This window comes from Vanessa tameamea, chromosome 3 (assembly GCF_037043105.1).
Source record: "Vanessa tameamea isolate UH-Manoa-2023 chromosome 3, ilVanTame1 primary haplotype, whole genome shotgun sequence".
Taxonomy (NCBI): domain Eukaryota; kingdom Metazoa; phylum Arthropoda; class Insecta; order Lepidoptera; family Nymphalidae; genus Vanessa; species Vanessa tameamea.
The window spans coordinates 12,269,202-12,290,588 of record NC_087311.1 but is presented as its reverse complement, the minus strand read 5'-3'; the positions used below and the strand labels follow the sequence as shown (position 1 = coordinate 12,290,588).

Sequence of the window (21,387 nt, the reverse complement as noted above, 5' to 3'; positions counted from 1 at the left end):
GAATCATTATATAAATTAATTTTAATTATATTCGGGTTTAGTTATATATAATTTACGTTCAAAATTTAGTCAAAAACTCGTAAGATTAGAGTGCCTGGAGTCAAGATCTAAATTCAGATCGGCCAACTTGGATTACGAATCTTGTACCCATATTCCTATTGTATTGGTAGCTTCAAGTACAGGTAAAACTTAAAGAAATATTATAGTTGTAATGAAAATTACCTCAACAATAGGATCGGTAGTTGCCGCTATGCAAATCGTATGCGAAAGTTATTGATATGCTTTCATTCTGCATCAAATGCATTCCTAAAAATTAACTTATGATAAATCAATAGTATCCCTCAAAAACTAGTTGTAATATTAGTAAAGTGATTATTACTTCATTATATTAAATATAATTTGAAAAAAGAATTGTCAACATGAATGCTAAATATATATAGTGAGGCGATTATTGACCTCGAATTTTAACTTTGGTAATGTTATTTATTACACTGGTGCCAGAAAATTAAGAAATTAGGAATATCATTTTTTATCAAAAATCATATATAATTTATTATGTAATATATGAAGTTAATCAATCATTTAAACACATTACAAATGTTCGTTCAATTTTATTGATTTATGAAAATGGATTATTTTCTGTTCAATATTCTTTAATATTCATCAAAATCCTCTATAGTTTTAATGCACCTATTCTTTAGGCTTATCTGCACTACTGATATGGAGGAAAAGCGATATTGGACAATGATCACTGCCATAGACCTTGTCTCTTATCACGGTATCACAAAGTGCTGGTAGTAGTCTCTGTGATACAATGAAGTAGTCCAAACGCCTGAAATAAAAAAAAACAGTAATTAAATAGCTGAACTGATCAAAGACAATATTGATACAGATTATTTTGACAACTGATACATTGCTGAATTATGTTCCAGTGTACATTGATAGTCTCTATATTTTAAAATAAATAAGATTTATATAGAAATTATGATAATTATTAAAAATGAACGATTCACAGATGCTGTAATAAAAAATGCTGCAAAATACAACATCCAACTGTATTCTAAATTACCCTATACAGAAAAAAAAAACAACAATATATTTATTAAGAGCTATAATTCATGATAATCACTTTAATCCTTAGCATATAACAGTGTGTTCATAAGAGCCTTGTTATGTTACACAATTACTTGATATATTGGAAAAATAATAATATATGAATTAGTTGACTCACCATCCAACATTTTTCGCTCTACTGTTGAACATGTAACTCCAAAATGTGTAAGCACCAGTCTTATCTGGATAGTAGTGTCGATATAAATCAACAAAGCCATCCCCAAGCAGCTCAGTCATACCTGAACGTTCTTCGTTGGTGAAACCTGCATTCTTTTTGTTTGTTTTAGGATTCGTTAAATCTGAAACAATTTCCAGGTTAAATTGTCTAATATGTCCTGTTCATTTAAATTTCGATATCACTTCATGCCATTAATATGAATATAAATAAACAGACCTATTTCATTATGAGCCACATTCATATCTCCGCATATAATAACAGGTTTCTTTTTGTCCAAAGATTTTACGTGATTCCGAAATTCTTCATTCCACTTTAATCTTTTAGAGAGAGTGACCAGTTTGCGACCAGCATTAGGGACATAGGTACATATTAAATAGAACTGTTCATATTCCGCTGTTATTATTCGACCGTCGCTATCTAATTCTTCATTTTGTAATCCATATTGAACACTAATTGCCAATTTGGTTGTATAAATTCCTACACCAGCATAGCCATCCTTGTCACTGCACAACCAGTATGCATGATAGCCAGGAACATTTTTAATCTCCTCAGGCAGTTTTTCTTGAGAACATTTTACTTCTTGTAAGCACAATATGTCAGGCTTTTCGTATTTTAAATACTCCAATCCATCCTTCCCCATCCATGCTCTGATCCCATCTACATTCCAACTCGCTATTTTAAAATTCCATTCTTTACCCTGCGAGTTCTTTGAATGATTAGAAAAATCTATTGATTGATAATCTGTTGCTGATTTAGCTGGCTTCTTTTTAGTATCTTCAGTGGCTGAAAATAAGTTTATTTGTAATGTAATTTTTAAGTGTCATGCTTTTGCAAATGCTTACCATTTACCAATATAATTTTCATTGTGATATTATTTATTGGATCAACTTTATAGATAAAGGACTGCTGAAATTTTTCTTTTGTTAGTATGTATATCAAACAAATAATTAAGGAATCTTTATTACCAGCACAAATAAATCTTGAAAATAAGCAAAATAAACAAGCTTTTTTTAAATCCTGCCATAAGATAATACTTCCTTTAATTTTTATATCCATGCTTGTAGTTTCTAAAGTTTACCATTAAAATCTCTGCACTTAAAAACCATATGTTTTAATTTATATTATCAGCTAAACTTATTAAATAATGTAAAATAATTATTGCTTTTCAAACTAGGATCTTTATTTTAAGCCACAAAAGTACATTCATTAAAAAAAATTACCTTTACCTTGTTAGTATATAAATTGACTTAAAGAGTGGCCACATTACCTATACCAGTTATTTAAGAAGCCTCTACAAGCATATAAATTATAAAGGTATAGAAAAATAATTAAACAAATATTTTGGAAACTGTTTATTTAATAATAATAAAGAAACACACTTATTCATACTAATACGAAACAATTGTCAATGACATTAATAATTATAAAATCAACAATTAGTTACCCTTATCATCAGCCTTTCGCCGACGCTTAGTTGTCGGTTCACCGGTGTCTTGTACTTCTTCCGTGTCTACTGATTTCTCGACTACCTTCTTCTGACCCCGTTTGCTTTTTGGCTTTGTTTCAGTTACACCTTCGTCCTTTTCAGAGTCATCCTTTAAATCACCTGAAATATATATTTAATCAACAAGCTAAATACATAAATTACCTTTGCAATTATGACAGATCTTAATTTAAACTCAGATATTAAAACAAAACAGAACATGTTGAACATTATAGTGAAGCAACAAAAGCCAATTCATATTCCCGGTAGAGGGAAATGACACATCTTATTGATTATATGACAAAAGTGTTGACACTTTAAATTTGATATTTCATTGAGTTATTTAATTTAATACCTTTTGATTTTTCCTCTTTTTTAGCACCTTTCTTCTTTTTGCTAGATGGTACTTCTTTGATTTCTTCATCATTGTCTTCTGATTCCACTTTAGTTTGCCCCTTTTTTCCTACATTTTTACGTCCTTTCTTTTTTGGATCCTCGATTTTCTCTTCTTCAACATCTTTTTCTTCCTCATTAGAATCTTCATTTTCATTCTCTACATCTTTGGTTTCTGTAACTTTTTTGATATCAGAAGATTTTTCCTGTATTGCTTTTTGCTGACCTTTCTTCTTACCTTTGATTGTAGGTGGTTCAATCTTTGCCTCCTCTTCATCATCGTCTTCCTGATCAGGCTCTGGTTTTGGTGGTGCTTTTCGACTTCTACCTCTCCCTTTAGGCTTTTCTTCAATTATTTCCTCTTTGTTATTGTCGACAGTTTCTTGTTTAGTATTTTTCTTGGATCTTGCACTTACTTTTGGCTTTACTTCACCTAATTCTTTTTTTGAAGGTTTTTTACGACCTTTTGTAGAAGGTACTGGAACATCTTCAATATGTCCATTTGATTCACTTTGCTCTTCACTCTGAGTGTCAATTGTCGTTGCTGAATCTTCTTCTGCAGAACTATCACCATTAAATGTGTTTGAATCTGAATTAGGTTCCTCAACATTCTTCTTTCTCCCTTTCTTTGCAGGTGGGGCTTTGTCTTCTTTGTTAGTAGCACTTGTTTCTTCCTCATGATAATCACTAGCAGTATTTTTAGCATGTTTGTTCTTTTTTTCTGAAACTGAAACTTTTTCCTCTACAATTTCTAATGAGTCTAGATCAGGTTCTACAATTTTAGCTTTCCCCCGTCCCTTTTTTGGTGCATCAATTTCTGACACCTTAACATCAGCATTTTTCTGTAAAATAAACTTATTTGAGAATAGGCATTAGGCAAAATTATTTGTTACTTTTATTAACCAATGTTCACCATATTGAGAAAACTAAAAATATAATTATAGTTAACCTTCAAATTTACATCAGAATTTAAAAATGTATGTTATATTATAATAAATATGCTATTACATATAGGCAAAGTGTTAGTTATAAATTAAAAAATACATATGAATATGTAAATAAAACATAATTTTAAAATATTTCATATAACAACGTATAACAAAAATAACCATTGATTACAAAATAAAAATGGTAGTGTTCAATTTTTTCTCAAAATTAATTTGTCAACAAAACTAATAATTAATTCGAAAATTCCGATTCGAATTAGAAGACAGAATAATATCCCAAAATAAAAATTTAAGGAACAAAGGAAGGATGGAGGTTTAAAGTTTAAGAATAGAAAAATCGTTACAGAAACACGCGGTGTTTATACAAATTTGCAAAAATATAATTTTGCTCTATAAATACGAAAATTCTTTAGTTGTTTCCAAAACTAATTTACTATTGTAATGTGATCAAATGTACCTTTTTATTGGCATACAGTTTAATACGAATGTGAAAGTATAAATGTCTGTTGATAACAATGCCTACCAATTTGTTTTTAAAAATATCATACAAGACCTCTAAAGAAATAGAATTTACCTTAGCTTTAACTGTACGTGGAGCCATTTTCACTGTTGTTTGCACTAAATTACACTATTTATATTTTTAATTTGTAACAAGTAATTTAACCGGCACCGGCGACTTAGCGCGTCTTCGAAGAGAGGTGGCGATAGCGAACGAATTTCCGGCTATGACAATGACAGACAATGCTACGAATGGCGCCAATTTGTTGACATTTATATGTATATTTTCTAATGTTGGATACTTAATATGCAGTGCCAACTTTATAAATTAAACTTTACGCACGCATATTGGGTATTGAGGGTAGTATTTATATATACTTATTTTGGTATATTCAAACAATATTTGAATAAATATATATTTATTTACTTTATCTATCTACCTATATAATTATACTGGACCAACAATTTTGTTTTCGGTTGTGTTAGCATATTAAGATATATCTCATAGGACACGTACTTATTACGCTAAACTTAGCGTAAGTAGCGATGAATAAGTGTTAGCGTAATGAACCAAAACCGAATACATGTTCTGTGATTTCGAAGGTCTCTCCAGTCTGGTACCTATAACCTTAGCGAGAGTACCTGTGGAGTGCAGATATTTACATATCGAACCTATTCAGGCTGGGTGAAATGGTGACAAGCCACAGCAACCTGTGACCCCAGGATACCGACATAAGAGGAAGCTTGAAAGAAGCGCCAATAAAAGAAACCGTTTGAGTTGGTATGGACATGTGAGCTTAGAGAGGAGACACACGTAACCAAAAGAATGACGAGCATGAGTGTGAGGGAGGGAGGGGAGGAGAACGACCTAAGAAGACATGGGGAAGTGTGAGGAATATGAGAAAGATATATGTGAACAATTAGGACACGCGCAGGGAAAAGAGGACCAGTATTTGTTGAAGAGCAGGGTATACAAAACACAGCTACCATGGGTGGAAAACACTGGCTATTTGTGACAGCTCCGGTAAGCATCGGCTTCCTGGTATTGACAAAAAATGATCACACCGGCCAACTTAATACAATTCGAGTATAATTGATCTGTGAGTTGGTAGTCAGACTTTGCTGTCATTGCTCTGGCAGTGTCATTTGTCAGTGTCTGTCAGTGTTAGTCAACTTTCGAAGGAATTTACGAGTGACGTTTCAATAGTTTTAAACGTGTCTTTTTACAGAGCCGATCTTGAAATATTAAAGTAACTTCATCGATTTAATTTGAAATTTAATTTACAATGGTAAATACTTTTCTTTTGCAACATCTTATTGCTATTTTCATATTAAGTGAAATATTTAACATATAGGTTATACAGGTTTTTTGTAAGCATATTGTATACATATTTTCTCATAAAATATGTAAAATTTATTTAAGTTATCACATTATACAATAATTAATAATAACATATATTTTAATTTTTTATTCGCAGACTAATTTAGATCGTAAAGGAACATTTAAGGTTGAGTATCTTCAAGAAATCGAAAAAAAAGTGCAAGAACGATGGGATCGGGAAAAAATCTTCGAAATGGAAGCACCGGATGATGGAAAGCATTATGAAAAGTTTATGTGCACCTTTCCTTATCCATATATGAATGGACGTTTACATCTTGGCCATACATTTTCCCTCTCAAAATGCGAGGCATGTTTTTTTATAGAAACTTTCTTTATATATTTAAATTGAAAATCTTGAAATATTTGATATTTATTGAATCTATTTGATATTTATTAAATTATTTGTCAACAGTTTGCATCGAGATACTATAGGTTAAAGGGTCGGAAAGTTCTTTTTCCTTTTGGATTCCATTGCACTGGTATGCCAATAAAGGCATGTGCTGATAAACTAAAGAGGGAAATGTCATTGTATGGATGTCCACCGGTATTTCCAGAAGATGAAGAGTTGGAAGTTAAGGAACAAGCAGATATAATTCCAAAAGATAAAAGTAAGGGTAAAAAAAGTAAGGCTGTTGCCAAAACTGGTGGAGCCAAGTTTCAGTGGCAGATAATGCAGAGTATTGGTGTACCTGAAGAGGAAATTAAGAAGTTTGCAGATGAGAGTCATTGGCTTGAGTACTTTCCTCCTCTTGCTGTTGCTGATTTAAAACGGATGGGTATCCACGTATGTTGCATATGTTTTATTATTACAATTCAAGTTACTTATAAAGTTAATTTTATTATAATAATTGACGACCTCCGTGGTCAAGTAGTGTGTACACCGGTTTTCATGCGTACACCACTCCGAGGTCTCGGGTTCGATTCCCGGCCGAGTAGATGTAGAAAAAGTTCACTAGTTTTCTATGTTGTCTTGGGTCTGGGTGTTTGTGGTACAGTCCTTACTTCTGTTTTTCCATAACACAAGTTCTTTAGCTACTTACATTGGGGTCAGAGTAATGTATGTGATGTTGTCCAATATTTATATTTATTTATTTATATTTATTTAATATACATATGTATGACAAAATATTTTTTATTTTGAAAATAATTAAAAATTTAGAAACGGTTCCATCTTCATATTCATATCTGCAGATATATATTTCAAACAATATGTCATTTTATAAATTTGTATCAATAAAATCTCTCTTCCCTTGTTTAAGGTTGACTGGCGTAGGAAATTTATCACAACGGATGCAAATCCATTTTATGATTCGTTTGTGAGATGGCAGTTTCATCATCTTAAAGAACGTAACAAAATTATGTATGGTAAACGTTACACAATTTTTTCGCCATTGGACAAACAACCGTGCATGGACCATGATCGAAGCACTGGAGAAGGTGCAGGCCCGCAGGAATATACCCTCATCAATATGGAGGTATTAAAACCTCTACCAAACATTTTTAAGTAAGTATTTATAATTATATTGTGTTTATCATGATAAAACTAATGTTAGGGTTGTTTTGAAAAATTGGTGAAATATATTATAACTATTGAAATTTCAGATCATTAGAAGGAAAAGATATAAGCTTTGTAGCAGCAACTTTGAGACCAGAGACTATGTATGGTCAAACCAACTGTTGGGTTCATCCTGACATCAAATACATTGCTTTTGAAACTGTCAATGATGGTATTTTCATTTGCACCAAAAGAGCAGCAAGAAACATGAGCTATCAAGGTTTTACTGAAAAAGATGGAGAGTTTAAAATACTCAAAGAATTTGTTGGTCAGGATCTTTTAGGTATCGCTCTTAAATCCCCAGCCACATGCTATGAAAAGATATACTCACTACCAATGTTGACAGTTAAAGAAGATAAAGGTACTGGCATAGTAACAAGTGTTATCTCCGATTCTCCGGACGACTATGCAGCTTTTGTCGACCTGCAAAAGAAACCAGCTTTTAGAGAGAAGTATGGTATTACTGATGAAATGGTCCTTCCATACAAACCTATACCAATACTCGAAATTCCAGAGTTTGGAAATCTCTCTGCAATTTATGTTTATGATAAATTAAAAATACAAAGTCAGAATGATAAGGACAAATTATTACAAGCCAAAGAAATGGTGTACCTGAAAGGTTTCTATGATGGTGTTCTGTTGGTTGGTGAGTTTAAAGGTTCAAAGATTCAAGATGTTAAGAAAAAAGTGCAAACGAAATTGATTGAACAAAAGGGTGCTGCTATTTATTACGAACCAGAAAAGACGATTATATCAAGATCAGGAGATGAATGTGTTGTGGCCCTTTGTAATCAGTGGTATCTTGATTATGGTAATGAGGAATGGAAGGCTCAAGCAGAAAAAGCTCTGTCGCTAATGAACACCTACCATGATGAGGTCAGAAAAAATTTTCAAGCTACTCTGAAATGGTTACATGAATATGCCTGCTCCAGAACATATGGTCTAGGTAAGTTAAAGCAAAGCTTTAATGGCCTAAAGTTACCTTAGTTAGTTTATGAGTCATTCAAACAATTTTTTTTTTATTTCAGGTACAAAATTACCTTGGGATCAACAGTGGCTCATTGAATCTCTCTCTGACTCAACAATTTATAATGCTTACTATACTATTTCCCACTTCCTGCAGGGCAATACATTTAGGGCCAATGCTGAAAATGAATTAAAAATAAAACCCAATGATATGACCATTGATGTTTGGGACTATGTTTTCTTTAAAGATGCTCCTGTACCAAAAAATACTAAAATACCCAAACAGGCACTAGACAAGATGAAAAAATCATTCCACTTCTGGTATATAAGCTTTTGTATGTTTTAATGTTTAAATATAATTCAAAATACATTTTTTTTTAACATCCAATTATATATTTTAGGTACCCTGTTGACCTCAGAGTATCAGGAAAAGATTTGATCCAAAACCATTTGACGTTTTACATTTACAACCATTGCGCGATCTGGCAAAACGAGGAAGACAAATGGCCGAAAGGGATTCGCGCTAATGGTCACTTAATGTTGAATTCGGCAAAAATGTCCAAATCAGATGGAAACTTCCTAACACTCATTGAGAGTGTAGATAAGTTCAGCGCGGACGGCATGCGGCTCACTCTTGCTGACGCAGGCGATTCGGTAGAAGATGCCAATTTTGTCGAAAGCACAGCCGACGCGGCCATTCTCCGACTCTACACGTTCATCGAGTGGGTGAAGGAAACCATCGTCACCAAGTCGAGCTTGAGGACCGGTTGGTATTTTGACGAATCATGTAAATATTTAAAAGAATCGTCGATTATACATTAACTGTGATTTTTAGGTGATTACAATTTCCATGACAAAGTATTCATGAGTGAGATAAACACGAAAATTAACCAAACTGATGACAACTACAATAAAATGCTATTCAAAGAGGCCCTCAAGACCGGTTTCTTTGAGCTGCAAGCCGCTAGAGACAAGTACCGAGAACTGTGTTCCGAGAGCGGAATGCACGTGGAGCTGGTCCAGCGATACGTCGCCACGCAGGCCAAGTTGATGTCGCCCATATGTCCTCATGTCGCTGAGTACGTCTGGGAACTGCTCGGCAACGTAAGTTATGAAAAAAATCGTTTAAATATTGTAACTGAACAAATTGTAACATAAGTACAGTCAAAATGAACTAATATTTTAAATGCGAAAGATACTCTGTTACTTCTTCACACTTAAACCGCTGAACTGATTTAGATGAAATTTGGTATGGAGATAGCTTGAGTCCTGAGTAAGTAGCAGTGTCCTATTGGCCACTTCATTTTATTTACCCCTCGAGGGGTTAAAATTTGGGGTAACTGCTTGTGTGCTATGGGTAGTTTTATAAATTTTGTGCGGGTAAAGCTGCAGGTTCAGCTAGTATTTAATATTTTATAAAATTACAGAAAGAAAGCATCCTTCACGAGCAGTGGCCTGTAGCGGGTGAAGTGGATGAAGTGTCGGTAAAGGCCAGCAACTACTTAATGGAAGCGGCCCACTCCTTCCGCGTCTATCTCAAGAATCACTGTGCTGCGAAAAAACCTAAGAAAGGAGAGGTTGCGAAGCCGGAGCCGAAACCTAACAAAGCCATTATTTGGGTAGCCAAAGCGTACCCAAAGTGGCAACACATTATATTGACCACCCTCGATGAACTTAATGGGGTAAGTTAAACGAAAGTTTTAAACTTACATAGACGAACTCTACTACTTTTAAATAGACAAGATTTTGCCAGGACTAAAAATAGCTATTTCTCATATTTTTTTTATGTAGCACTTCGGGCACCGAACCGGGCACCATCGTCAAGATCGCGCCACGATTACCAACAAAATAAAGGAATTAATTAATGACGATACAAAGAATAACATACCCAATTAATTCCAGCCGGACGGTCTACCGGACAACAAGACGATATCCACGAAGCTGTCTCAGATCCCGGAGCTGAAGAAGTACATGAAGCGCGTGATGCCGTTCGTGCAGGCGGCGCGGGAGACGCAGCGGTCGGCGGCGCTGCCCGACGCGCTGCCCTTCGACGAGAGCGCCGTGCTGCGGCACAACCTGCCCTACCTGCTGCAGGCGCTCGACGTCAGGCCTCACGATGCTTATAATTTCCTCTTCACTTTAAGTCACCTCGTACTCAGCGGTGCAAGATAACATCGTCTGGATATTATATGTCAGATGAAATTCTGTTGTGAAATGATAATGACGTGTGAAATCGACCACAACGCAACGCAGGTCATGTTGTCATGACCTCGTAACCTATAGGAGTCTGTCATTGCCGAGCAGTGTGCATAAGCAGATTCTTAAATTTTTATATAATTTGACACATCTTAAAATCTATCTCTAATATCGTAAATACTACATAACAGATTACACTTATTAAATCATAACTTTAATTTTTTCAGCTGGAGTCCATCGAAATAAAATATACGGATAGCCCAGACGCTCCCGAGAAAACTCGCGAGGACTGTGCGCCGGGCCAGCCGCACGTCAGCTTCCTGGCCGAGCAGCGCGTGGCGCTCGAGCTCGCCAACCCCAGCCCGCGCTCCGGCCTCTTCACGCTCTCGCTCGGCCTCGCCGACGGCGACAGTGTGACTAAGCTCAAGGCCAAGGTCGCTAAGGAAGTCAAGGCTATTAAGGGTGAGTATTCGACGAGAAACAACAACTTCTATGAGTCGATATTGCTGAATTAAAGAAATGTTTCATTCATTTGTAATCGACTGAATATATTTTTGATCAATATTAAATTATTTTTCAGATGTAAGTTCGCTAAAACTATGGCGTTACAAGGATCCAGTTCTCGGACCTCGGAAAATACCAGTTGTCGGTGACTACTTGACTAAATGCTTACTGTTGGAGAATGGCTCAATTTTCAATGTTGACGTCAACTCTAACAAAGTAGAAATCGTGGATAACGGATCTAACATCGACGTCGGTGTTCAATTAATTTATACTTACGAGTAATAATCTAATAAATAAGTATTTATTTACATGACTTATTTTTCATAACCATAGCCCTCTTATCAAGTCAGTCAAAGTTTGGTTATTGCATTTATTTTGAAAATTTTATACATTTAAGATGTTAAAGAAGAAAGTAAAAATGATTGAATTTTCATAATATAATTTATTAACATATAAATGAATATTATTCACAGAAGAATGTTTTACATTGCGAGTAGGATATGGCTAGCGCATTGTTTGATGCAAGGATTCCACGCGACCGTGAACGACTAAAGTTAAAAAGCTAGCTATAACACAATATTTACTTTTTATTTGTAAAAAATATATGTAAAAACAAATAATACATTATTATTCAAACACACGTAACCATTTCATTATAAATTGCGCATATCTCTCCGATACAAAAAAAATCGTTACGTTCGCGTGGTTCCACTTATAAATTAAGAATTTAAAACTAGTATTACGTTAAGAGCATATCTTCGCTAAGTTGGCGCATTCGCATTGAATAGATTTTCTAGTCCGGCGCCTTCAGTAGCTTCGACTGCACTTCGAGGTTTTTCTTTCGGTATGTGCATAGTGGGTAAATCTAGTATAAAAACTTCTTTCTTGAATAGCTGTCCTACGTTTCGTCCGATCAACTGAAACAAAGTAATGAATAATAAAATGATATTATTTAATAGTAGAGTATCGTAGAGTGGCATATTTACTTAACAAAACAAACATTACCACAATTATTATTTATTGATGAATTTAAGTATTATGACAAAATTTCACATAAGTAAAGATAATAAGCTTCATGATTAATATGTCTATGTAGCAAATCGTCAAATCATATATATATAATTGATTAAAATAAATTAATTTATAATGTAGTCATAGAAGGTTAATTATTTATTTAAATTATTTGAATGGTGTACAAAATTATTAATTATTTGCTTAGACTTCATGATCACGAAGCAATATTTGTAATGAAGAGGACACTAACCCGTGAGGTGATTTTCTTGAAGAGGTCTCGTTTGCTCTTGTCTATTTTGGCGGGCTTGTTGGGTTGCGCGGTCAGCTTGTCGTCCAGACGCTGCAGGTCATGCGCGTCCACGTCGGGGATGGCGCGCAGCACGCCTATTACGCCCGGGAACCGCGGCCGCAGAGCCTCGTACGTCTGGATAAAAGCAGCATAATATTCATATGTCATGGATCGAGTAATCACTGCTAGGGAAGGATTTATGAGAGTGCAACCAGGACAACTGCCCTGGGGCCTTCACAAGATAGATTCACATAAATTCGATGAGTTAACATTTGAATGTAATATAGATATTTGAATATAGTCAAATTATAATAATAGTACTAATTGCTGTTTTATAAGTTAATGCTACATAGAGTAACTGACAAAAATGAAAACATTGATTTAATTTGTAAAATAATTCGGGGCCTCCACTCCTCCACTCCTCAACTTCACTCCTCAACTCCACCAAGGGCTCAAGATCGTTAAATCCGGTCCTGGTCATTGGAGTACGATTACAATTATGATAGAGGAAAGTGCCCACAACGGCTGGCTCACCTGTACTGCGAGCGCCAGCAGCGCGGCCTGGTTGGCGTCGTGCTGGCCGTGCAGACGCAACGCGTGCAGCACGGCGGCCAGCGCGCCCGACGCCTCGTTGCTGCCGAGCGCCGCGCCACCCGTGGCGCCCAGCGCCGCGCGCAGTGCCGGCAACGCCAGGGCGCATGCGCGTAGCGACGAGGTGGAGTCATTCCATGTTAGAGCACGAAGAATCTGTAGTTATTTTTAATATAAATATGTAGTCTATAATTTTTTACTTAATACATATTTAAAAAAGTAGAACACATTTTATTTATTATAAAAAAATATAAAACGAAAAGCAGTGACTTAGTGTTGAATTGGGAATAAATATATTACAAATTAGTGATAAAAAAATCCAAAACAAATTTTGGGATTGTGGGTTGGAAGCGTTATAATGTACTTTAGACCGTAAATATGATAAGACTCACGGTGTGCAACACGGCCGGACCTGCGATCGGGTCAGCGAGTATGATGGCGCCGAGTTCCGAGACTTGCTCGGGCGCGCGACCCGGGTTCGTCGGAGGAGTTTCGTCATCCATGTCTGTCGAGGGTTCCGCGCTCATACCACCTTCCACAAGAGACACCTACAAATATGATACACACATTATTGAATTTTGTATCAATTTTTATTATTATTTGGTAAATATAACATGAAATATTAATATAGATTCTCAACAAAAATTAATAAAGAGTAACCTTGAGTAGTTCTAAATGTTCTCTCGTCAAATGTCTCACAAGCATGTCTTCAAGGACCTCTTGAGATTCGCTGCCGCCTTCTTCCTCAAGCTTTCCGGATTCATATAGCGACGTTACATATTCCCAGCGTTGGTTTAGGTGAACTAGCACTGGAATATTCAATAAGAGTTAAGTCTTAATTTGTGTATGATTGTTTATAATGAGTCATTATTATCACTGCTTTTAAATTAACAACAAAATTGTTACTTTGAGAGTTTTTAGTTAAATATTACTTATTTTTTAAAACTTAATCATAATATCGAGATTTTTTTTTATAAATGCGGCTAAAGTACTAACTGAGTGGTGCAAGATGTTGCAGCAGCGGCAGCGCAACGTCGGCGTAATGTGCGGGCGGACAGTGCAGCAGCAGCGGGCGCAGGGCCGCGCGCAGCACACGCCGCAGCCAATGGTCGGGCAGACGTTCGGGCGCCGCCAGCAGCGCAGCCGCCAGAGCGCGCGCAAGTCCCGCCGCGCTGAACAACTCGCGGCCCAGGGACGCCGCCGCCGCGCCTACCAGCTGACACACCTACCGATACGACACACTGGGTTCGTTTACTTTGTTCTCTCTACGTTATATTCTTACTTAAATAGTATAAATATTGTTATAAAGTGAATATCAAGTTTACATTGTCGTGAAGCGTGTGCAGCAGATTCTGCATTCTATCCTGTGGCGTCGCGAGCGGCGCAGGAGGCGCGTCGTCCCGCAAGCCCAGCAAGTTGCGGCGCTCGGCGGGCGGCGGCTGCAGCGCGCGCGCGTGCGCCGCGTGTCGCAGCGCGGCGGCCTGCGGCGCGTGCAGTTCGTGCAGCGCGCGCGCCAGGGCCAGCGCCGCGGGGAACAGCGGCAGCACGTGGGCGCCGCACGGGTTGCGCCACACCGGGTTCCCGGACGCAGTGACGCCCGCGCTGAACCCTCCCCGGGACGCTTTGTCCGGGTCGGCGGGTACTTGAGTGCGTTTCACGACGCCCAGAGTGAGCATGAGTGCGTGTAGCAGCGTGCGACGCGCTTGAGCTCGTTCTGGGTCGTCGTCGGTCGGGGGTGCGTCTAGCCCCACGAGGCGCGCCAGGCCCGCTGCGGATTGCAAGTGGGGACTCAGAGCCGCCCATCGCTCTCTGCAGTCGCCGAGTACCTGGCGAATTAGAGGAGCACATGAAGAAGAATTACAAAACGAGTGGTGTATTATTACTCGGAATGAGAAATTTACCTGGGCGACGAGGGCACTTTGTCGTTCATAGCAGCAAAAATGATTGGAAACTAGCAGGAGGGCTTCTTGTAATGTAACACTCTCAACGGCACTAAGGTCGGGGCGTGCAAGAGCTGTTTGACATAACTCGTGAAGACGTCCAAACACAGGCAAGAGTAACAATGGAAACTGTATGGAAGAAAAAATATAGTTAATGCCGGATTTTTTTTTCTGTGTTATATTTCTCAAATCACCATATGACGAAAAAAAATACAGCCTTTCCATAAATGCAGTAGATCGTAACTTAAAGTAATCTTTACCTAAGAAGTGGTTTCTAGCAGAGTAGAATAGAACCATGCCATTTCAACAGAAAGGTGTTGCAAAACTACTACTATTGTGATATTTACTTGGTGGTAGGGGGGGTTTTTTGCAAGCCCGTCTGGGTAGGTACCACCCATTCATCAGATATTCTAGCGCCAAACAGCATTACTCTGTATTGTTGTGTTCCGGTTTGATGGGTGAGTGAGCCAGTCTAACTACAGGCACAAGGGACATAACATCTTAGTTGGTGGCACATTGGCAATTTAAGGAACAGTTAATATTTTTTAAAGTGCCATTGGCTATGGGCGGTGGTGACCATTTACCATCAGGTGGCCCATATGCTCACTAGTGGCTAGATATAAGGTTCCGAGGTCCTGGGTTCAAATTCCAGGTCAGACCAATAAAAAATGATTGGGTTTTCTATCGACACATACTTAATAAGACTCCGGGTCTGGAAGTCGAAAGTGTGTAGATTCCAGTGTCCCGGGAACCACGTAAAGCTGTCGGTCCTGTAAGTAGTGTCTGTTTGCGCACACACTAGTGGCGTAGGTGGCCGGTCTCTTGAGAGTGGGACGTCGCGTACCTTGGAGCCGAGCTTGACGAGCAGGCCGGCGGCGTGGCGGCGCACGTTCTTCACGTTGCGCGTGGCGCGGCCCTCGGGCGGCGTGCCCTCGTACACGAGCGCCTTAAAGATCTTGTCCAGCACGCGCGGCAGCAGCTCGGCGCCCGCCGATCCCACGCCCGGACCTACGCACATCAGCTCACTTTTGTATCATTTCATAAATTAAATTGGTGAAAAGAGTAGCTACTGAGTTTCTTGTCGGTTCCTCTTTGTAGAATATACTTTTCGAACCGGTGGTAACATTGCGTTTAATTCTACACCGTAACATGGCGATTCAAAAGTGCTTTTATGAGTCTCCTTGAATAAAGAATTTTTTGATTTTGATTTTCTGCCACATGATCCTAAATTTGCTTTCTTTTGCCCTTCGTTATCATAGATAGCCTTTTATTGAGTTCAGTCGTGTTGCTTTTTGTGAGTAGACAAGAGAGATGGGGGATCTCACTTACCGGCGAGCTGACTGTAGGCGCAACTGAGGAAGACGAAGAGCGCCGAGATAAAGGACAGCAGGAGCGATAGTATGAGCGGCGCGCGAGGCTCGCTGGCCACGCAGCGCTGTAGCAGCCGAAGGCCCTCCGCTACATTTGGCCGCGGCTCCGCCTGCAGTAGCCGCGATAGGACTACGTCTAGGACCTGAAACAATTTTTAATGCATATTCATTTGTACATACATGTTTATAAAATATTTATCATAACTTGAATGATTAAGTAAATCTTGATGATCATGATTTTTGTCACGATTCAATATAGGAGTTCTATTGTTTATTTTTATACGACTGTCGCCATACCTGAGCTAATGCCTCCCACTCCACATGTAAGGGGTGCGTTACGTCTAGTTGCAGTGGACAGGAATCCACCTTGTCTAGTGCTGTCTGCGTCCATTGTTCAACAAATGCCCATGTGACTAGCGGCGCTGCTATCATACAATATCTGCAAACAAATTGTTATTATGCGAATCAAGCATAATATTCAATTTCATCAGCAATTGAATTTAATTGATATATATTGGACTGTGCTGCGCCGAAATATACCAACACACAGAAGCTCTAATAAAAGTGGTTACACAACATGGTCCAATTGTATTCATTAAGTATGCTCACCTAAAACTTTCAAGCATTTCAGTTCGACTGCGGCTGAAGAAAATAGCAAACTCTTGCTCACTATCATAGTCCATGCAAGCGTAGGCAACCGCGTCAGTTAGACCGCTCGCTCGTGACGACGGGTATGTCACCTAAAAACATTCATCGGTTTATTGTTAAACCACTTTCAGTTAAACTTGTCTGTAACGACCATTTTATAAATTTCATACAGACATAAGTAATTCTAAAAAAATTACCTATTATATAAAATATTAATGTGAGCACTTCGATAACTATTTTTTTCTTACATATTTTATTATAAAAATTTAAATTAATAAAATTCACATACTTCGAGAGATATGTGTTAAAATAAATTTGTTAAATGCATCAGTAATTTAATAAGTGGGAGAATTTCGATAACAGAGGCACAAACATTTTTTTTTCTTTATTTAGAGGTCATATAATGACAGTTTAATAGTTCATTGAAAGGTAGACTTCTGACTATTATAAAAACATTGATATACCTTGAGAATTTTTGGTGCAGCCGCTTGTAACCACCTTGGAACCATTGCCAGTACATGTGGTAATTTTGATATTTGTTCATGTTTAAGGAAAGCCAGCCATACGGAGTTTGCGGTTTGAGCCAATGTAAGTGATGGGTGTGATGTCAGTAGCAACATTGTCTCTAAGAGAACTGGGAGCCAAGATTCCACACTTGTGGTGCAGTTCCAGAGAGATGTCAACTGTTGAGCAAGTCCAGCTAGTACCTAAAGAAATATACAACATAAATATACAGTGTTTTCTCTTGAAAACCAATACATAACAAAATTAAGACAAATTGAACATTTGTAAGAAAATAGAGATAAAAACACTATGTATATCCACAACATATTATTTATATTAAACTGTATAGTTTGCCCTATTTCAACGTTTTCAACTTATCGAAATTAATACATCCTTGCTCAAGTTCAAGGTATTTGTATTATATTAAATCCACATAATGTACTATTTTCTATGCATGTAAATTGTAATCAATTAAAAAAATATAAATAAAAAATATTACTTAATACAGGTTATTTAGATTTAAAAAACAAGTTGAGTAAATGTGATTACATCATATAGAATAAAGTAATACTGTGTAGTTTCTGATTTAATGTATTTTAACCATGAGTTTCTTTTGTTAGTTCTCTTGATAGCAACTACATTACAAACAGATAATATTTAATTTATAAAAGGACACATATAGATATTGATGTGTTTGTAAAAACCATGGATTCATATGTTTTGATTTGTGTTTTAATTATGTTTCATATAATAAGTGTAGTTTTATATTATTTATGTATGTATGTATGTATGTATGTATGTATGTATGTATGTATGTATGTATGTATGTATGCATGTATGTATGTATGTATGTTACTATTTCCAACAAACCTGTGAGAGCTTCTTTAGGAACAAGTAGTGGGATTCATCGACCGCGGCAATGCTCTGCAGCGCGGCGCGGTGAATGCATGAGATTGCGTCTTCACTAAATAATATCATTAATGGTTTACGTTCTTTTGTCTAGAAACAAGAAATAAAATTAATGTAGTTTATGTTAAATTAATTGAATAAATATGGTAATAAAATAAGAATTAATCAAAAATTCTTTAAAAAATAATTCAATTTATTCGATAACAGAAACTTGTGATTTTTAAAAAATCGGCACATAAGAAATAAAAAACAATACTCACCGAACCCTTCCTGTTCACGACTTGCAGCAAACACTCCGCAGCTGATAGTTGAAAAACGTCATCACTAAGCAAAATGCAAAGGATTTGTAGCAGTCGCCCGTTATTTGTTACAATATGATTTGTTGATACCCACTCAACAAAACCGGTTAATGTTAACAACACAACCTGAAAACATTTGCATAATAAAAATTTACAAAGTACGATCGATTATAAAAAAAGAATTTGAGTTATAATGTAATTGGATAACCAACCACTAAAAGGCAAAGATGATGTTAAGGAATTCATGCTGAGTAAATATTGTTTACTTGTTTACCTGAACAACTCTACCATTGCTTGATGCACCAGCGTAATCCCCTGCAGCAGTCTTCTCTCTAAATTCTTGAACATGCAGCTCAATGAGACGCATAAAGAAAGCAAATATTTCTGCCATGTTACTAGTCAAGGCTTGGTAAATATCCTTCCTACGCTGGTGCTGTTCTAGTGTCTTAAATAAAAGTATGGTTTGCTAATTATTAAAATCTACAACATTGAGCACCTTTGTAGGATATTAAATTAAAAATTGAAAGTAAAGATTGATGATGTTATTTTATTTTTGTTTTGAGCATTATTTCTATTTGTTTTTTTTTTTTTGTTTAATCCTATGATTTCTGTATTTTTGTTTGTGGTGTACAATAAAGTATATTAATATTAACATGTTATGTTATCATCTAGTGAAATGAATTCTCTTAGTTGGATATTATATAGTTACAAAGATAATGATAATATTTATATAAAATAAATTGCTCCTATCATTTTGTATTAGGTCAGTACCGTAAAAACTATGCAGTAAAGCTTTTAAAGAGATTTATTGATAATTTGTGCATTTACAAGATTTTAAATATGAATTATAAAATACAGGTCATTTCAATTATCCTATTATTTCTATTTGGAGTCTGTGCATTGGAAACCGCATAGAAATGGCTACATATCTAACCTTCACTTTCAGTGGTACACACAGAATAGAATTAGATAAACTAATTGGAGTTTTATCTAATTGGTATAGCAATTGTTTATAATAGCTGATAATGAAATTAAATTTTATATTTAGTTGGGTTAGTGATTCAGACATTGCTTATCATTTTAGAAACTGGCAGATATACAATTGATATATAATAATTACATTAACAAACCTGTAATGTAGCTACATCCTCTACCAGTCTTAAGAATACATGAAGTACAATCTGAGTGGGAAGATGACCCCTACTGCAAGCATCACTTAGTTCTGCCAACAGTGTTGGCCATTGCTGGGGCCATTCTCGTTTAATCATCTCGACGATAACCCGAGCTAATGCATCATTTAAATGTGCAGTTTCCCATCCACCCATATAAAGTAACTTCATTGCATTTTCCTGAAAAAAATTTGTATATCACTTAAATTGAGATATAAATTAAGGATTGCGGTAATTGTTTCAACAACATCCATTAACTTTAATTTTTACAAGCTATACAATCTCTGGTATTTATGAATAAAATAATTGTGTAATTATAAAATTACCTTGATAAATATTTTTTCCGCTTGAGTTATTTGAGTCCATCTATACTTCACTGTATGTTCCATCAATTGTAGTCCAAAATGTTTTACAACCGGTGAATACATGGCTCCACTAGCAAGTATCAGACCTGCCTGAGCACACCATGGTGAATTCTCCTTGAAACTAAAGAGTTTGTTTATGACAATTAGAAACTGTTAAAAATGCTTTTGAATATTTAGAAATTATAATATTACGAAAAATATTTCTTTTGCTATTCTACCTCTCACAAGCGGTGTAAGCCTGTTTCCTTGCATCATGTGCTACTGTGGGGTTAAGAGTAAGTTCCACAGCACGGCTCAGTTCATCAGCAATGAGAGCCACCTCCCTCTCTCCAAATGCTCCGACATTCATTGTAGCTTGATATTGCTAAATACAATGTAGAAAATTAATTACATACATATATCATATATGGAATAAAAAAACAACAGTTTTTAAGAAGTCTTTGTTGTAATATTTTGCTAAAAAATATAATTAAACTAATGAATAATATTTAAATAGAGCAAATTGTATTATTATGATGAAATGTTTTGTTTGAATTATTCGCACAGCTGGTAATGTTTACGTACCTACTATGTTTGTTGAATTTATCCCCATAGAATATTCTTTCACTTCATATTCAATAAGTTTTTATTCTGAAATTGAATACAATAAATCAAGGTTCTATGTTTAAACTATACGATCATTTTAATGGCATACACCCGGTCTTAGTCGTGAACAACTACCTCAAAAAATAATTATCACATGTTAAGGAACTTTAACGTTATTTATTGATTCAGAATAATATATAGAACTTATGACTCAATAAAATTGTCAAACTATTTAAGCTAAATTGCAAAAGAACATAAAATCCACATTCAAAACATAAGAAATACCTCGTGTGGCACAAAAATGTTTCTGAAAATTGACCAAGTCCATAACCAATCTTATTTTCTTAAATTCTTGCACAGATACCTAGATACAATGCGAAGCGCCAATATACCGACATTGTTTAAGTATTATTTTGCAATTGTTTTATTATTTTTCTTATGCAAACACTGGGATGCAATATTTAAAGAAAAATCGAATTGGTCATATTCA

At 36.2% G+C, this 21,387-nt stretch overlaps 3 protein-coding genes across 4 annotated transcripts; 1 reads left to right on the top strand and 2 right to left on the bottom strand.

Moving 5' to 3' along the window:
* Positions 1-595: 595 nt before the first annotated feature.
* On the bottom strand, positions 596-4,869 carry LOC113397124 (DNA-(apurinic or apyrimidinic site) endonuclease). Its single transcript, XM_026635287.2, has 6 exons — positions 4,689-4,869; positions 3,130-4,009; positions 2,736-2,897; positions 1,508-2,074; positions 1,232-1,412; positions 596-832 (listed from the first exon to the last, which is right to left on the bottom strand). Exons 1-6 carry the CDS (start codon positions 4,713-4,715, stop codon positions 691-693), a joined length of 1,959 nt encoding a protein of 652 aa, XP_026491072.2. The 5' UTR covers positions 4,716-4,869; the 3' UTR covers positions 596-690.
* Positions 4,870-5,781: 912 nt separating this feature from the next.
* Positions 5,782-11,527, top strand: Leurs (Leucyl-tRNA synthetase). Its single transcript, XM_026635308.2, has 12 exons — positions 5,782-5,901; positions 6,091-6,300; positions 6,406-6,777; positions 7,253-7,497; positions 7,596-8,494; positions 8,577-8,835; positions 8,916-9,280; positions 9,350-9,618; positions 9,942-10,196; positions 10,417-10,617; positions 10,938-11,172; positions 11,291-11,527. Exons 1-12 carry the CDS (start codon positions 5,899-5,901, stop codon positions 11,494-11,496), a joined length of 3,519 nt encoding a protein of 1,172 aa, XP_026491093.2. The 5' UTR covers positions 5,782-5,898; the 3' UTR covers positions 11,497-11,527.
* A 109-nt stretch (positions 11,528-11,636) lies between these two features.
* On the bottom strand, positions 11,637-21,273 carry LOC113397164 (exportin-5). Of its 2 annotated transcripts, none has more exons than XM_026635389.2 (21): positions 21,183-21,273; positions 20,877-20,942; positions 20,531-20,676; positions 20,274-20,433; positions 19,909-20,127; positions 19,053-19,223; positions 18,740-18,904; positions 18,441-18,569; positions 17,531-17,773; positions 17,028-17,158; positions 16,716-16,857; positions 16,378-16,561; positions 15,893-16,056; positions 15,010-15,177; positions 14,434-14,934; positions 14,105-14,333; positions 13,769-13,917; positions 13,501-13,656; positions 13,052-13,264; positions 12,479-12,652; positions 11,637-12,131 (listed from the first exon to the last, which is right to left on the bottom strand). In XM_026635389.2, exons 3-21 carry the CDS (start codon positions 20,659-20,661, stop codon positions 11,976-11,978), a joined length of 3,585 nt encoding a protein of 1,194 aa, XP_026491174.2. In that variant the 5' UTR covers positions 20,662-20,676; positions 20,877-20,942; positions 21,183-21,273; the 3' UTR covers positions 11,637-11,975. The 2 variants fall into 2 exon arrangements, with proteins under 2 accessions (XP_026491174.2, XP_026491173.2); XM_026635388.2 differs by having other exon boundaries at positions 21,033-21,223.
* Between the last annotated feature and the right edge of the window lie 114 nt (positions 21,274-21,387).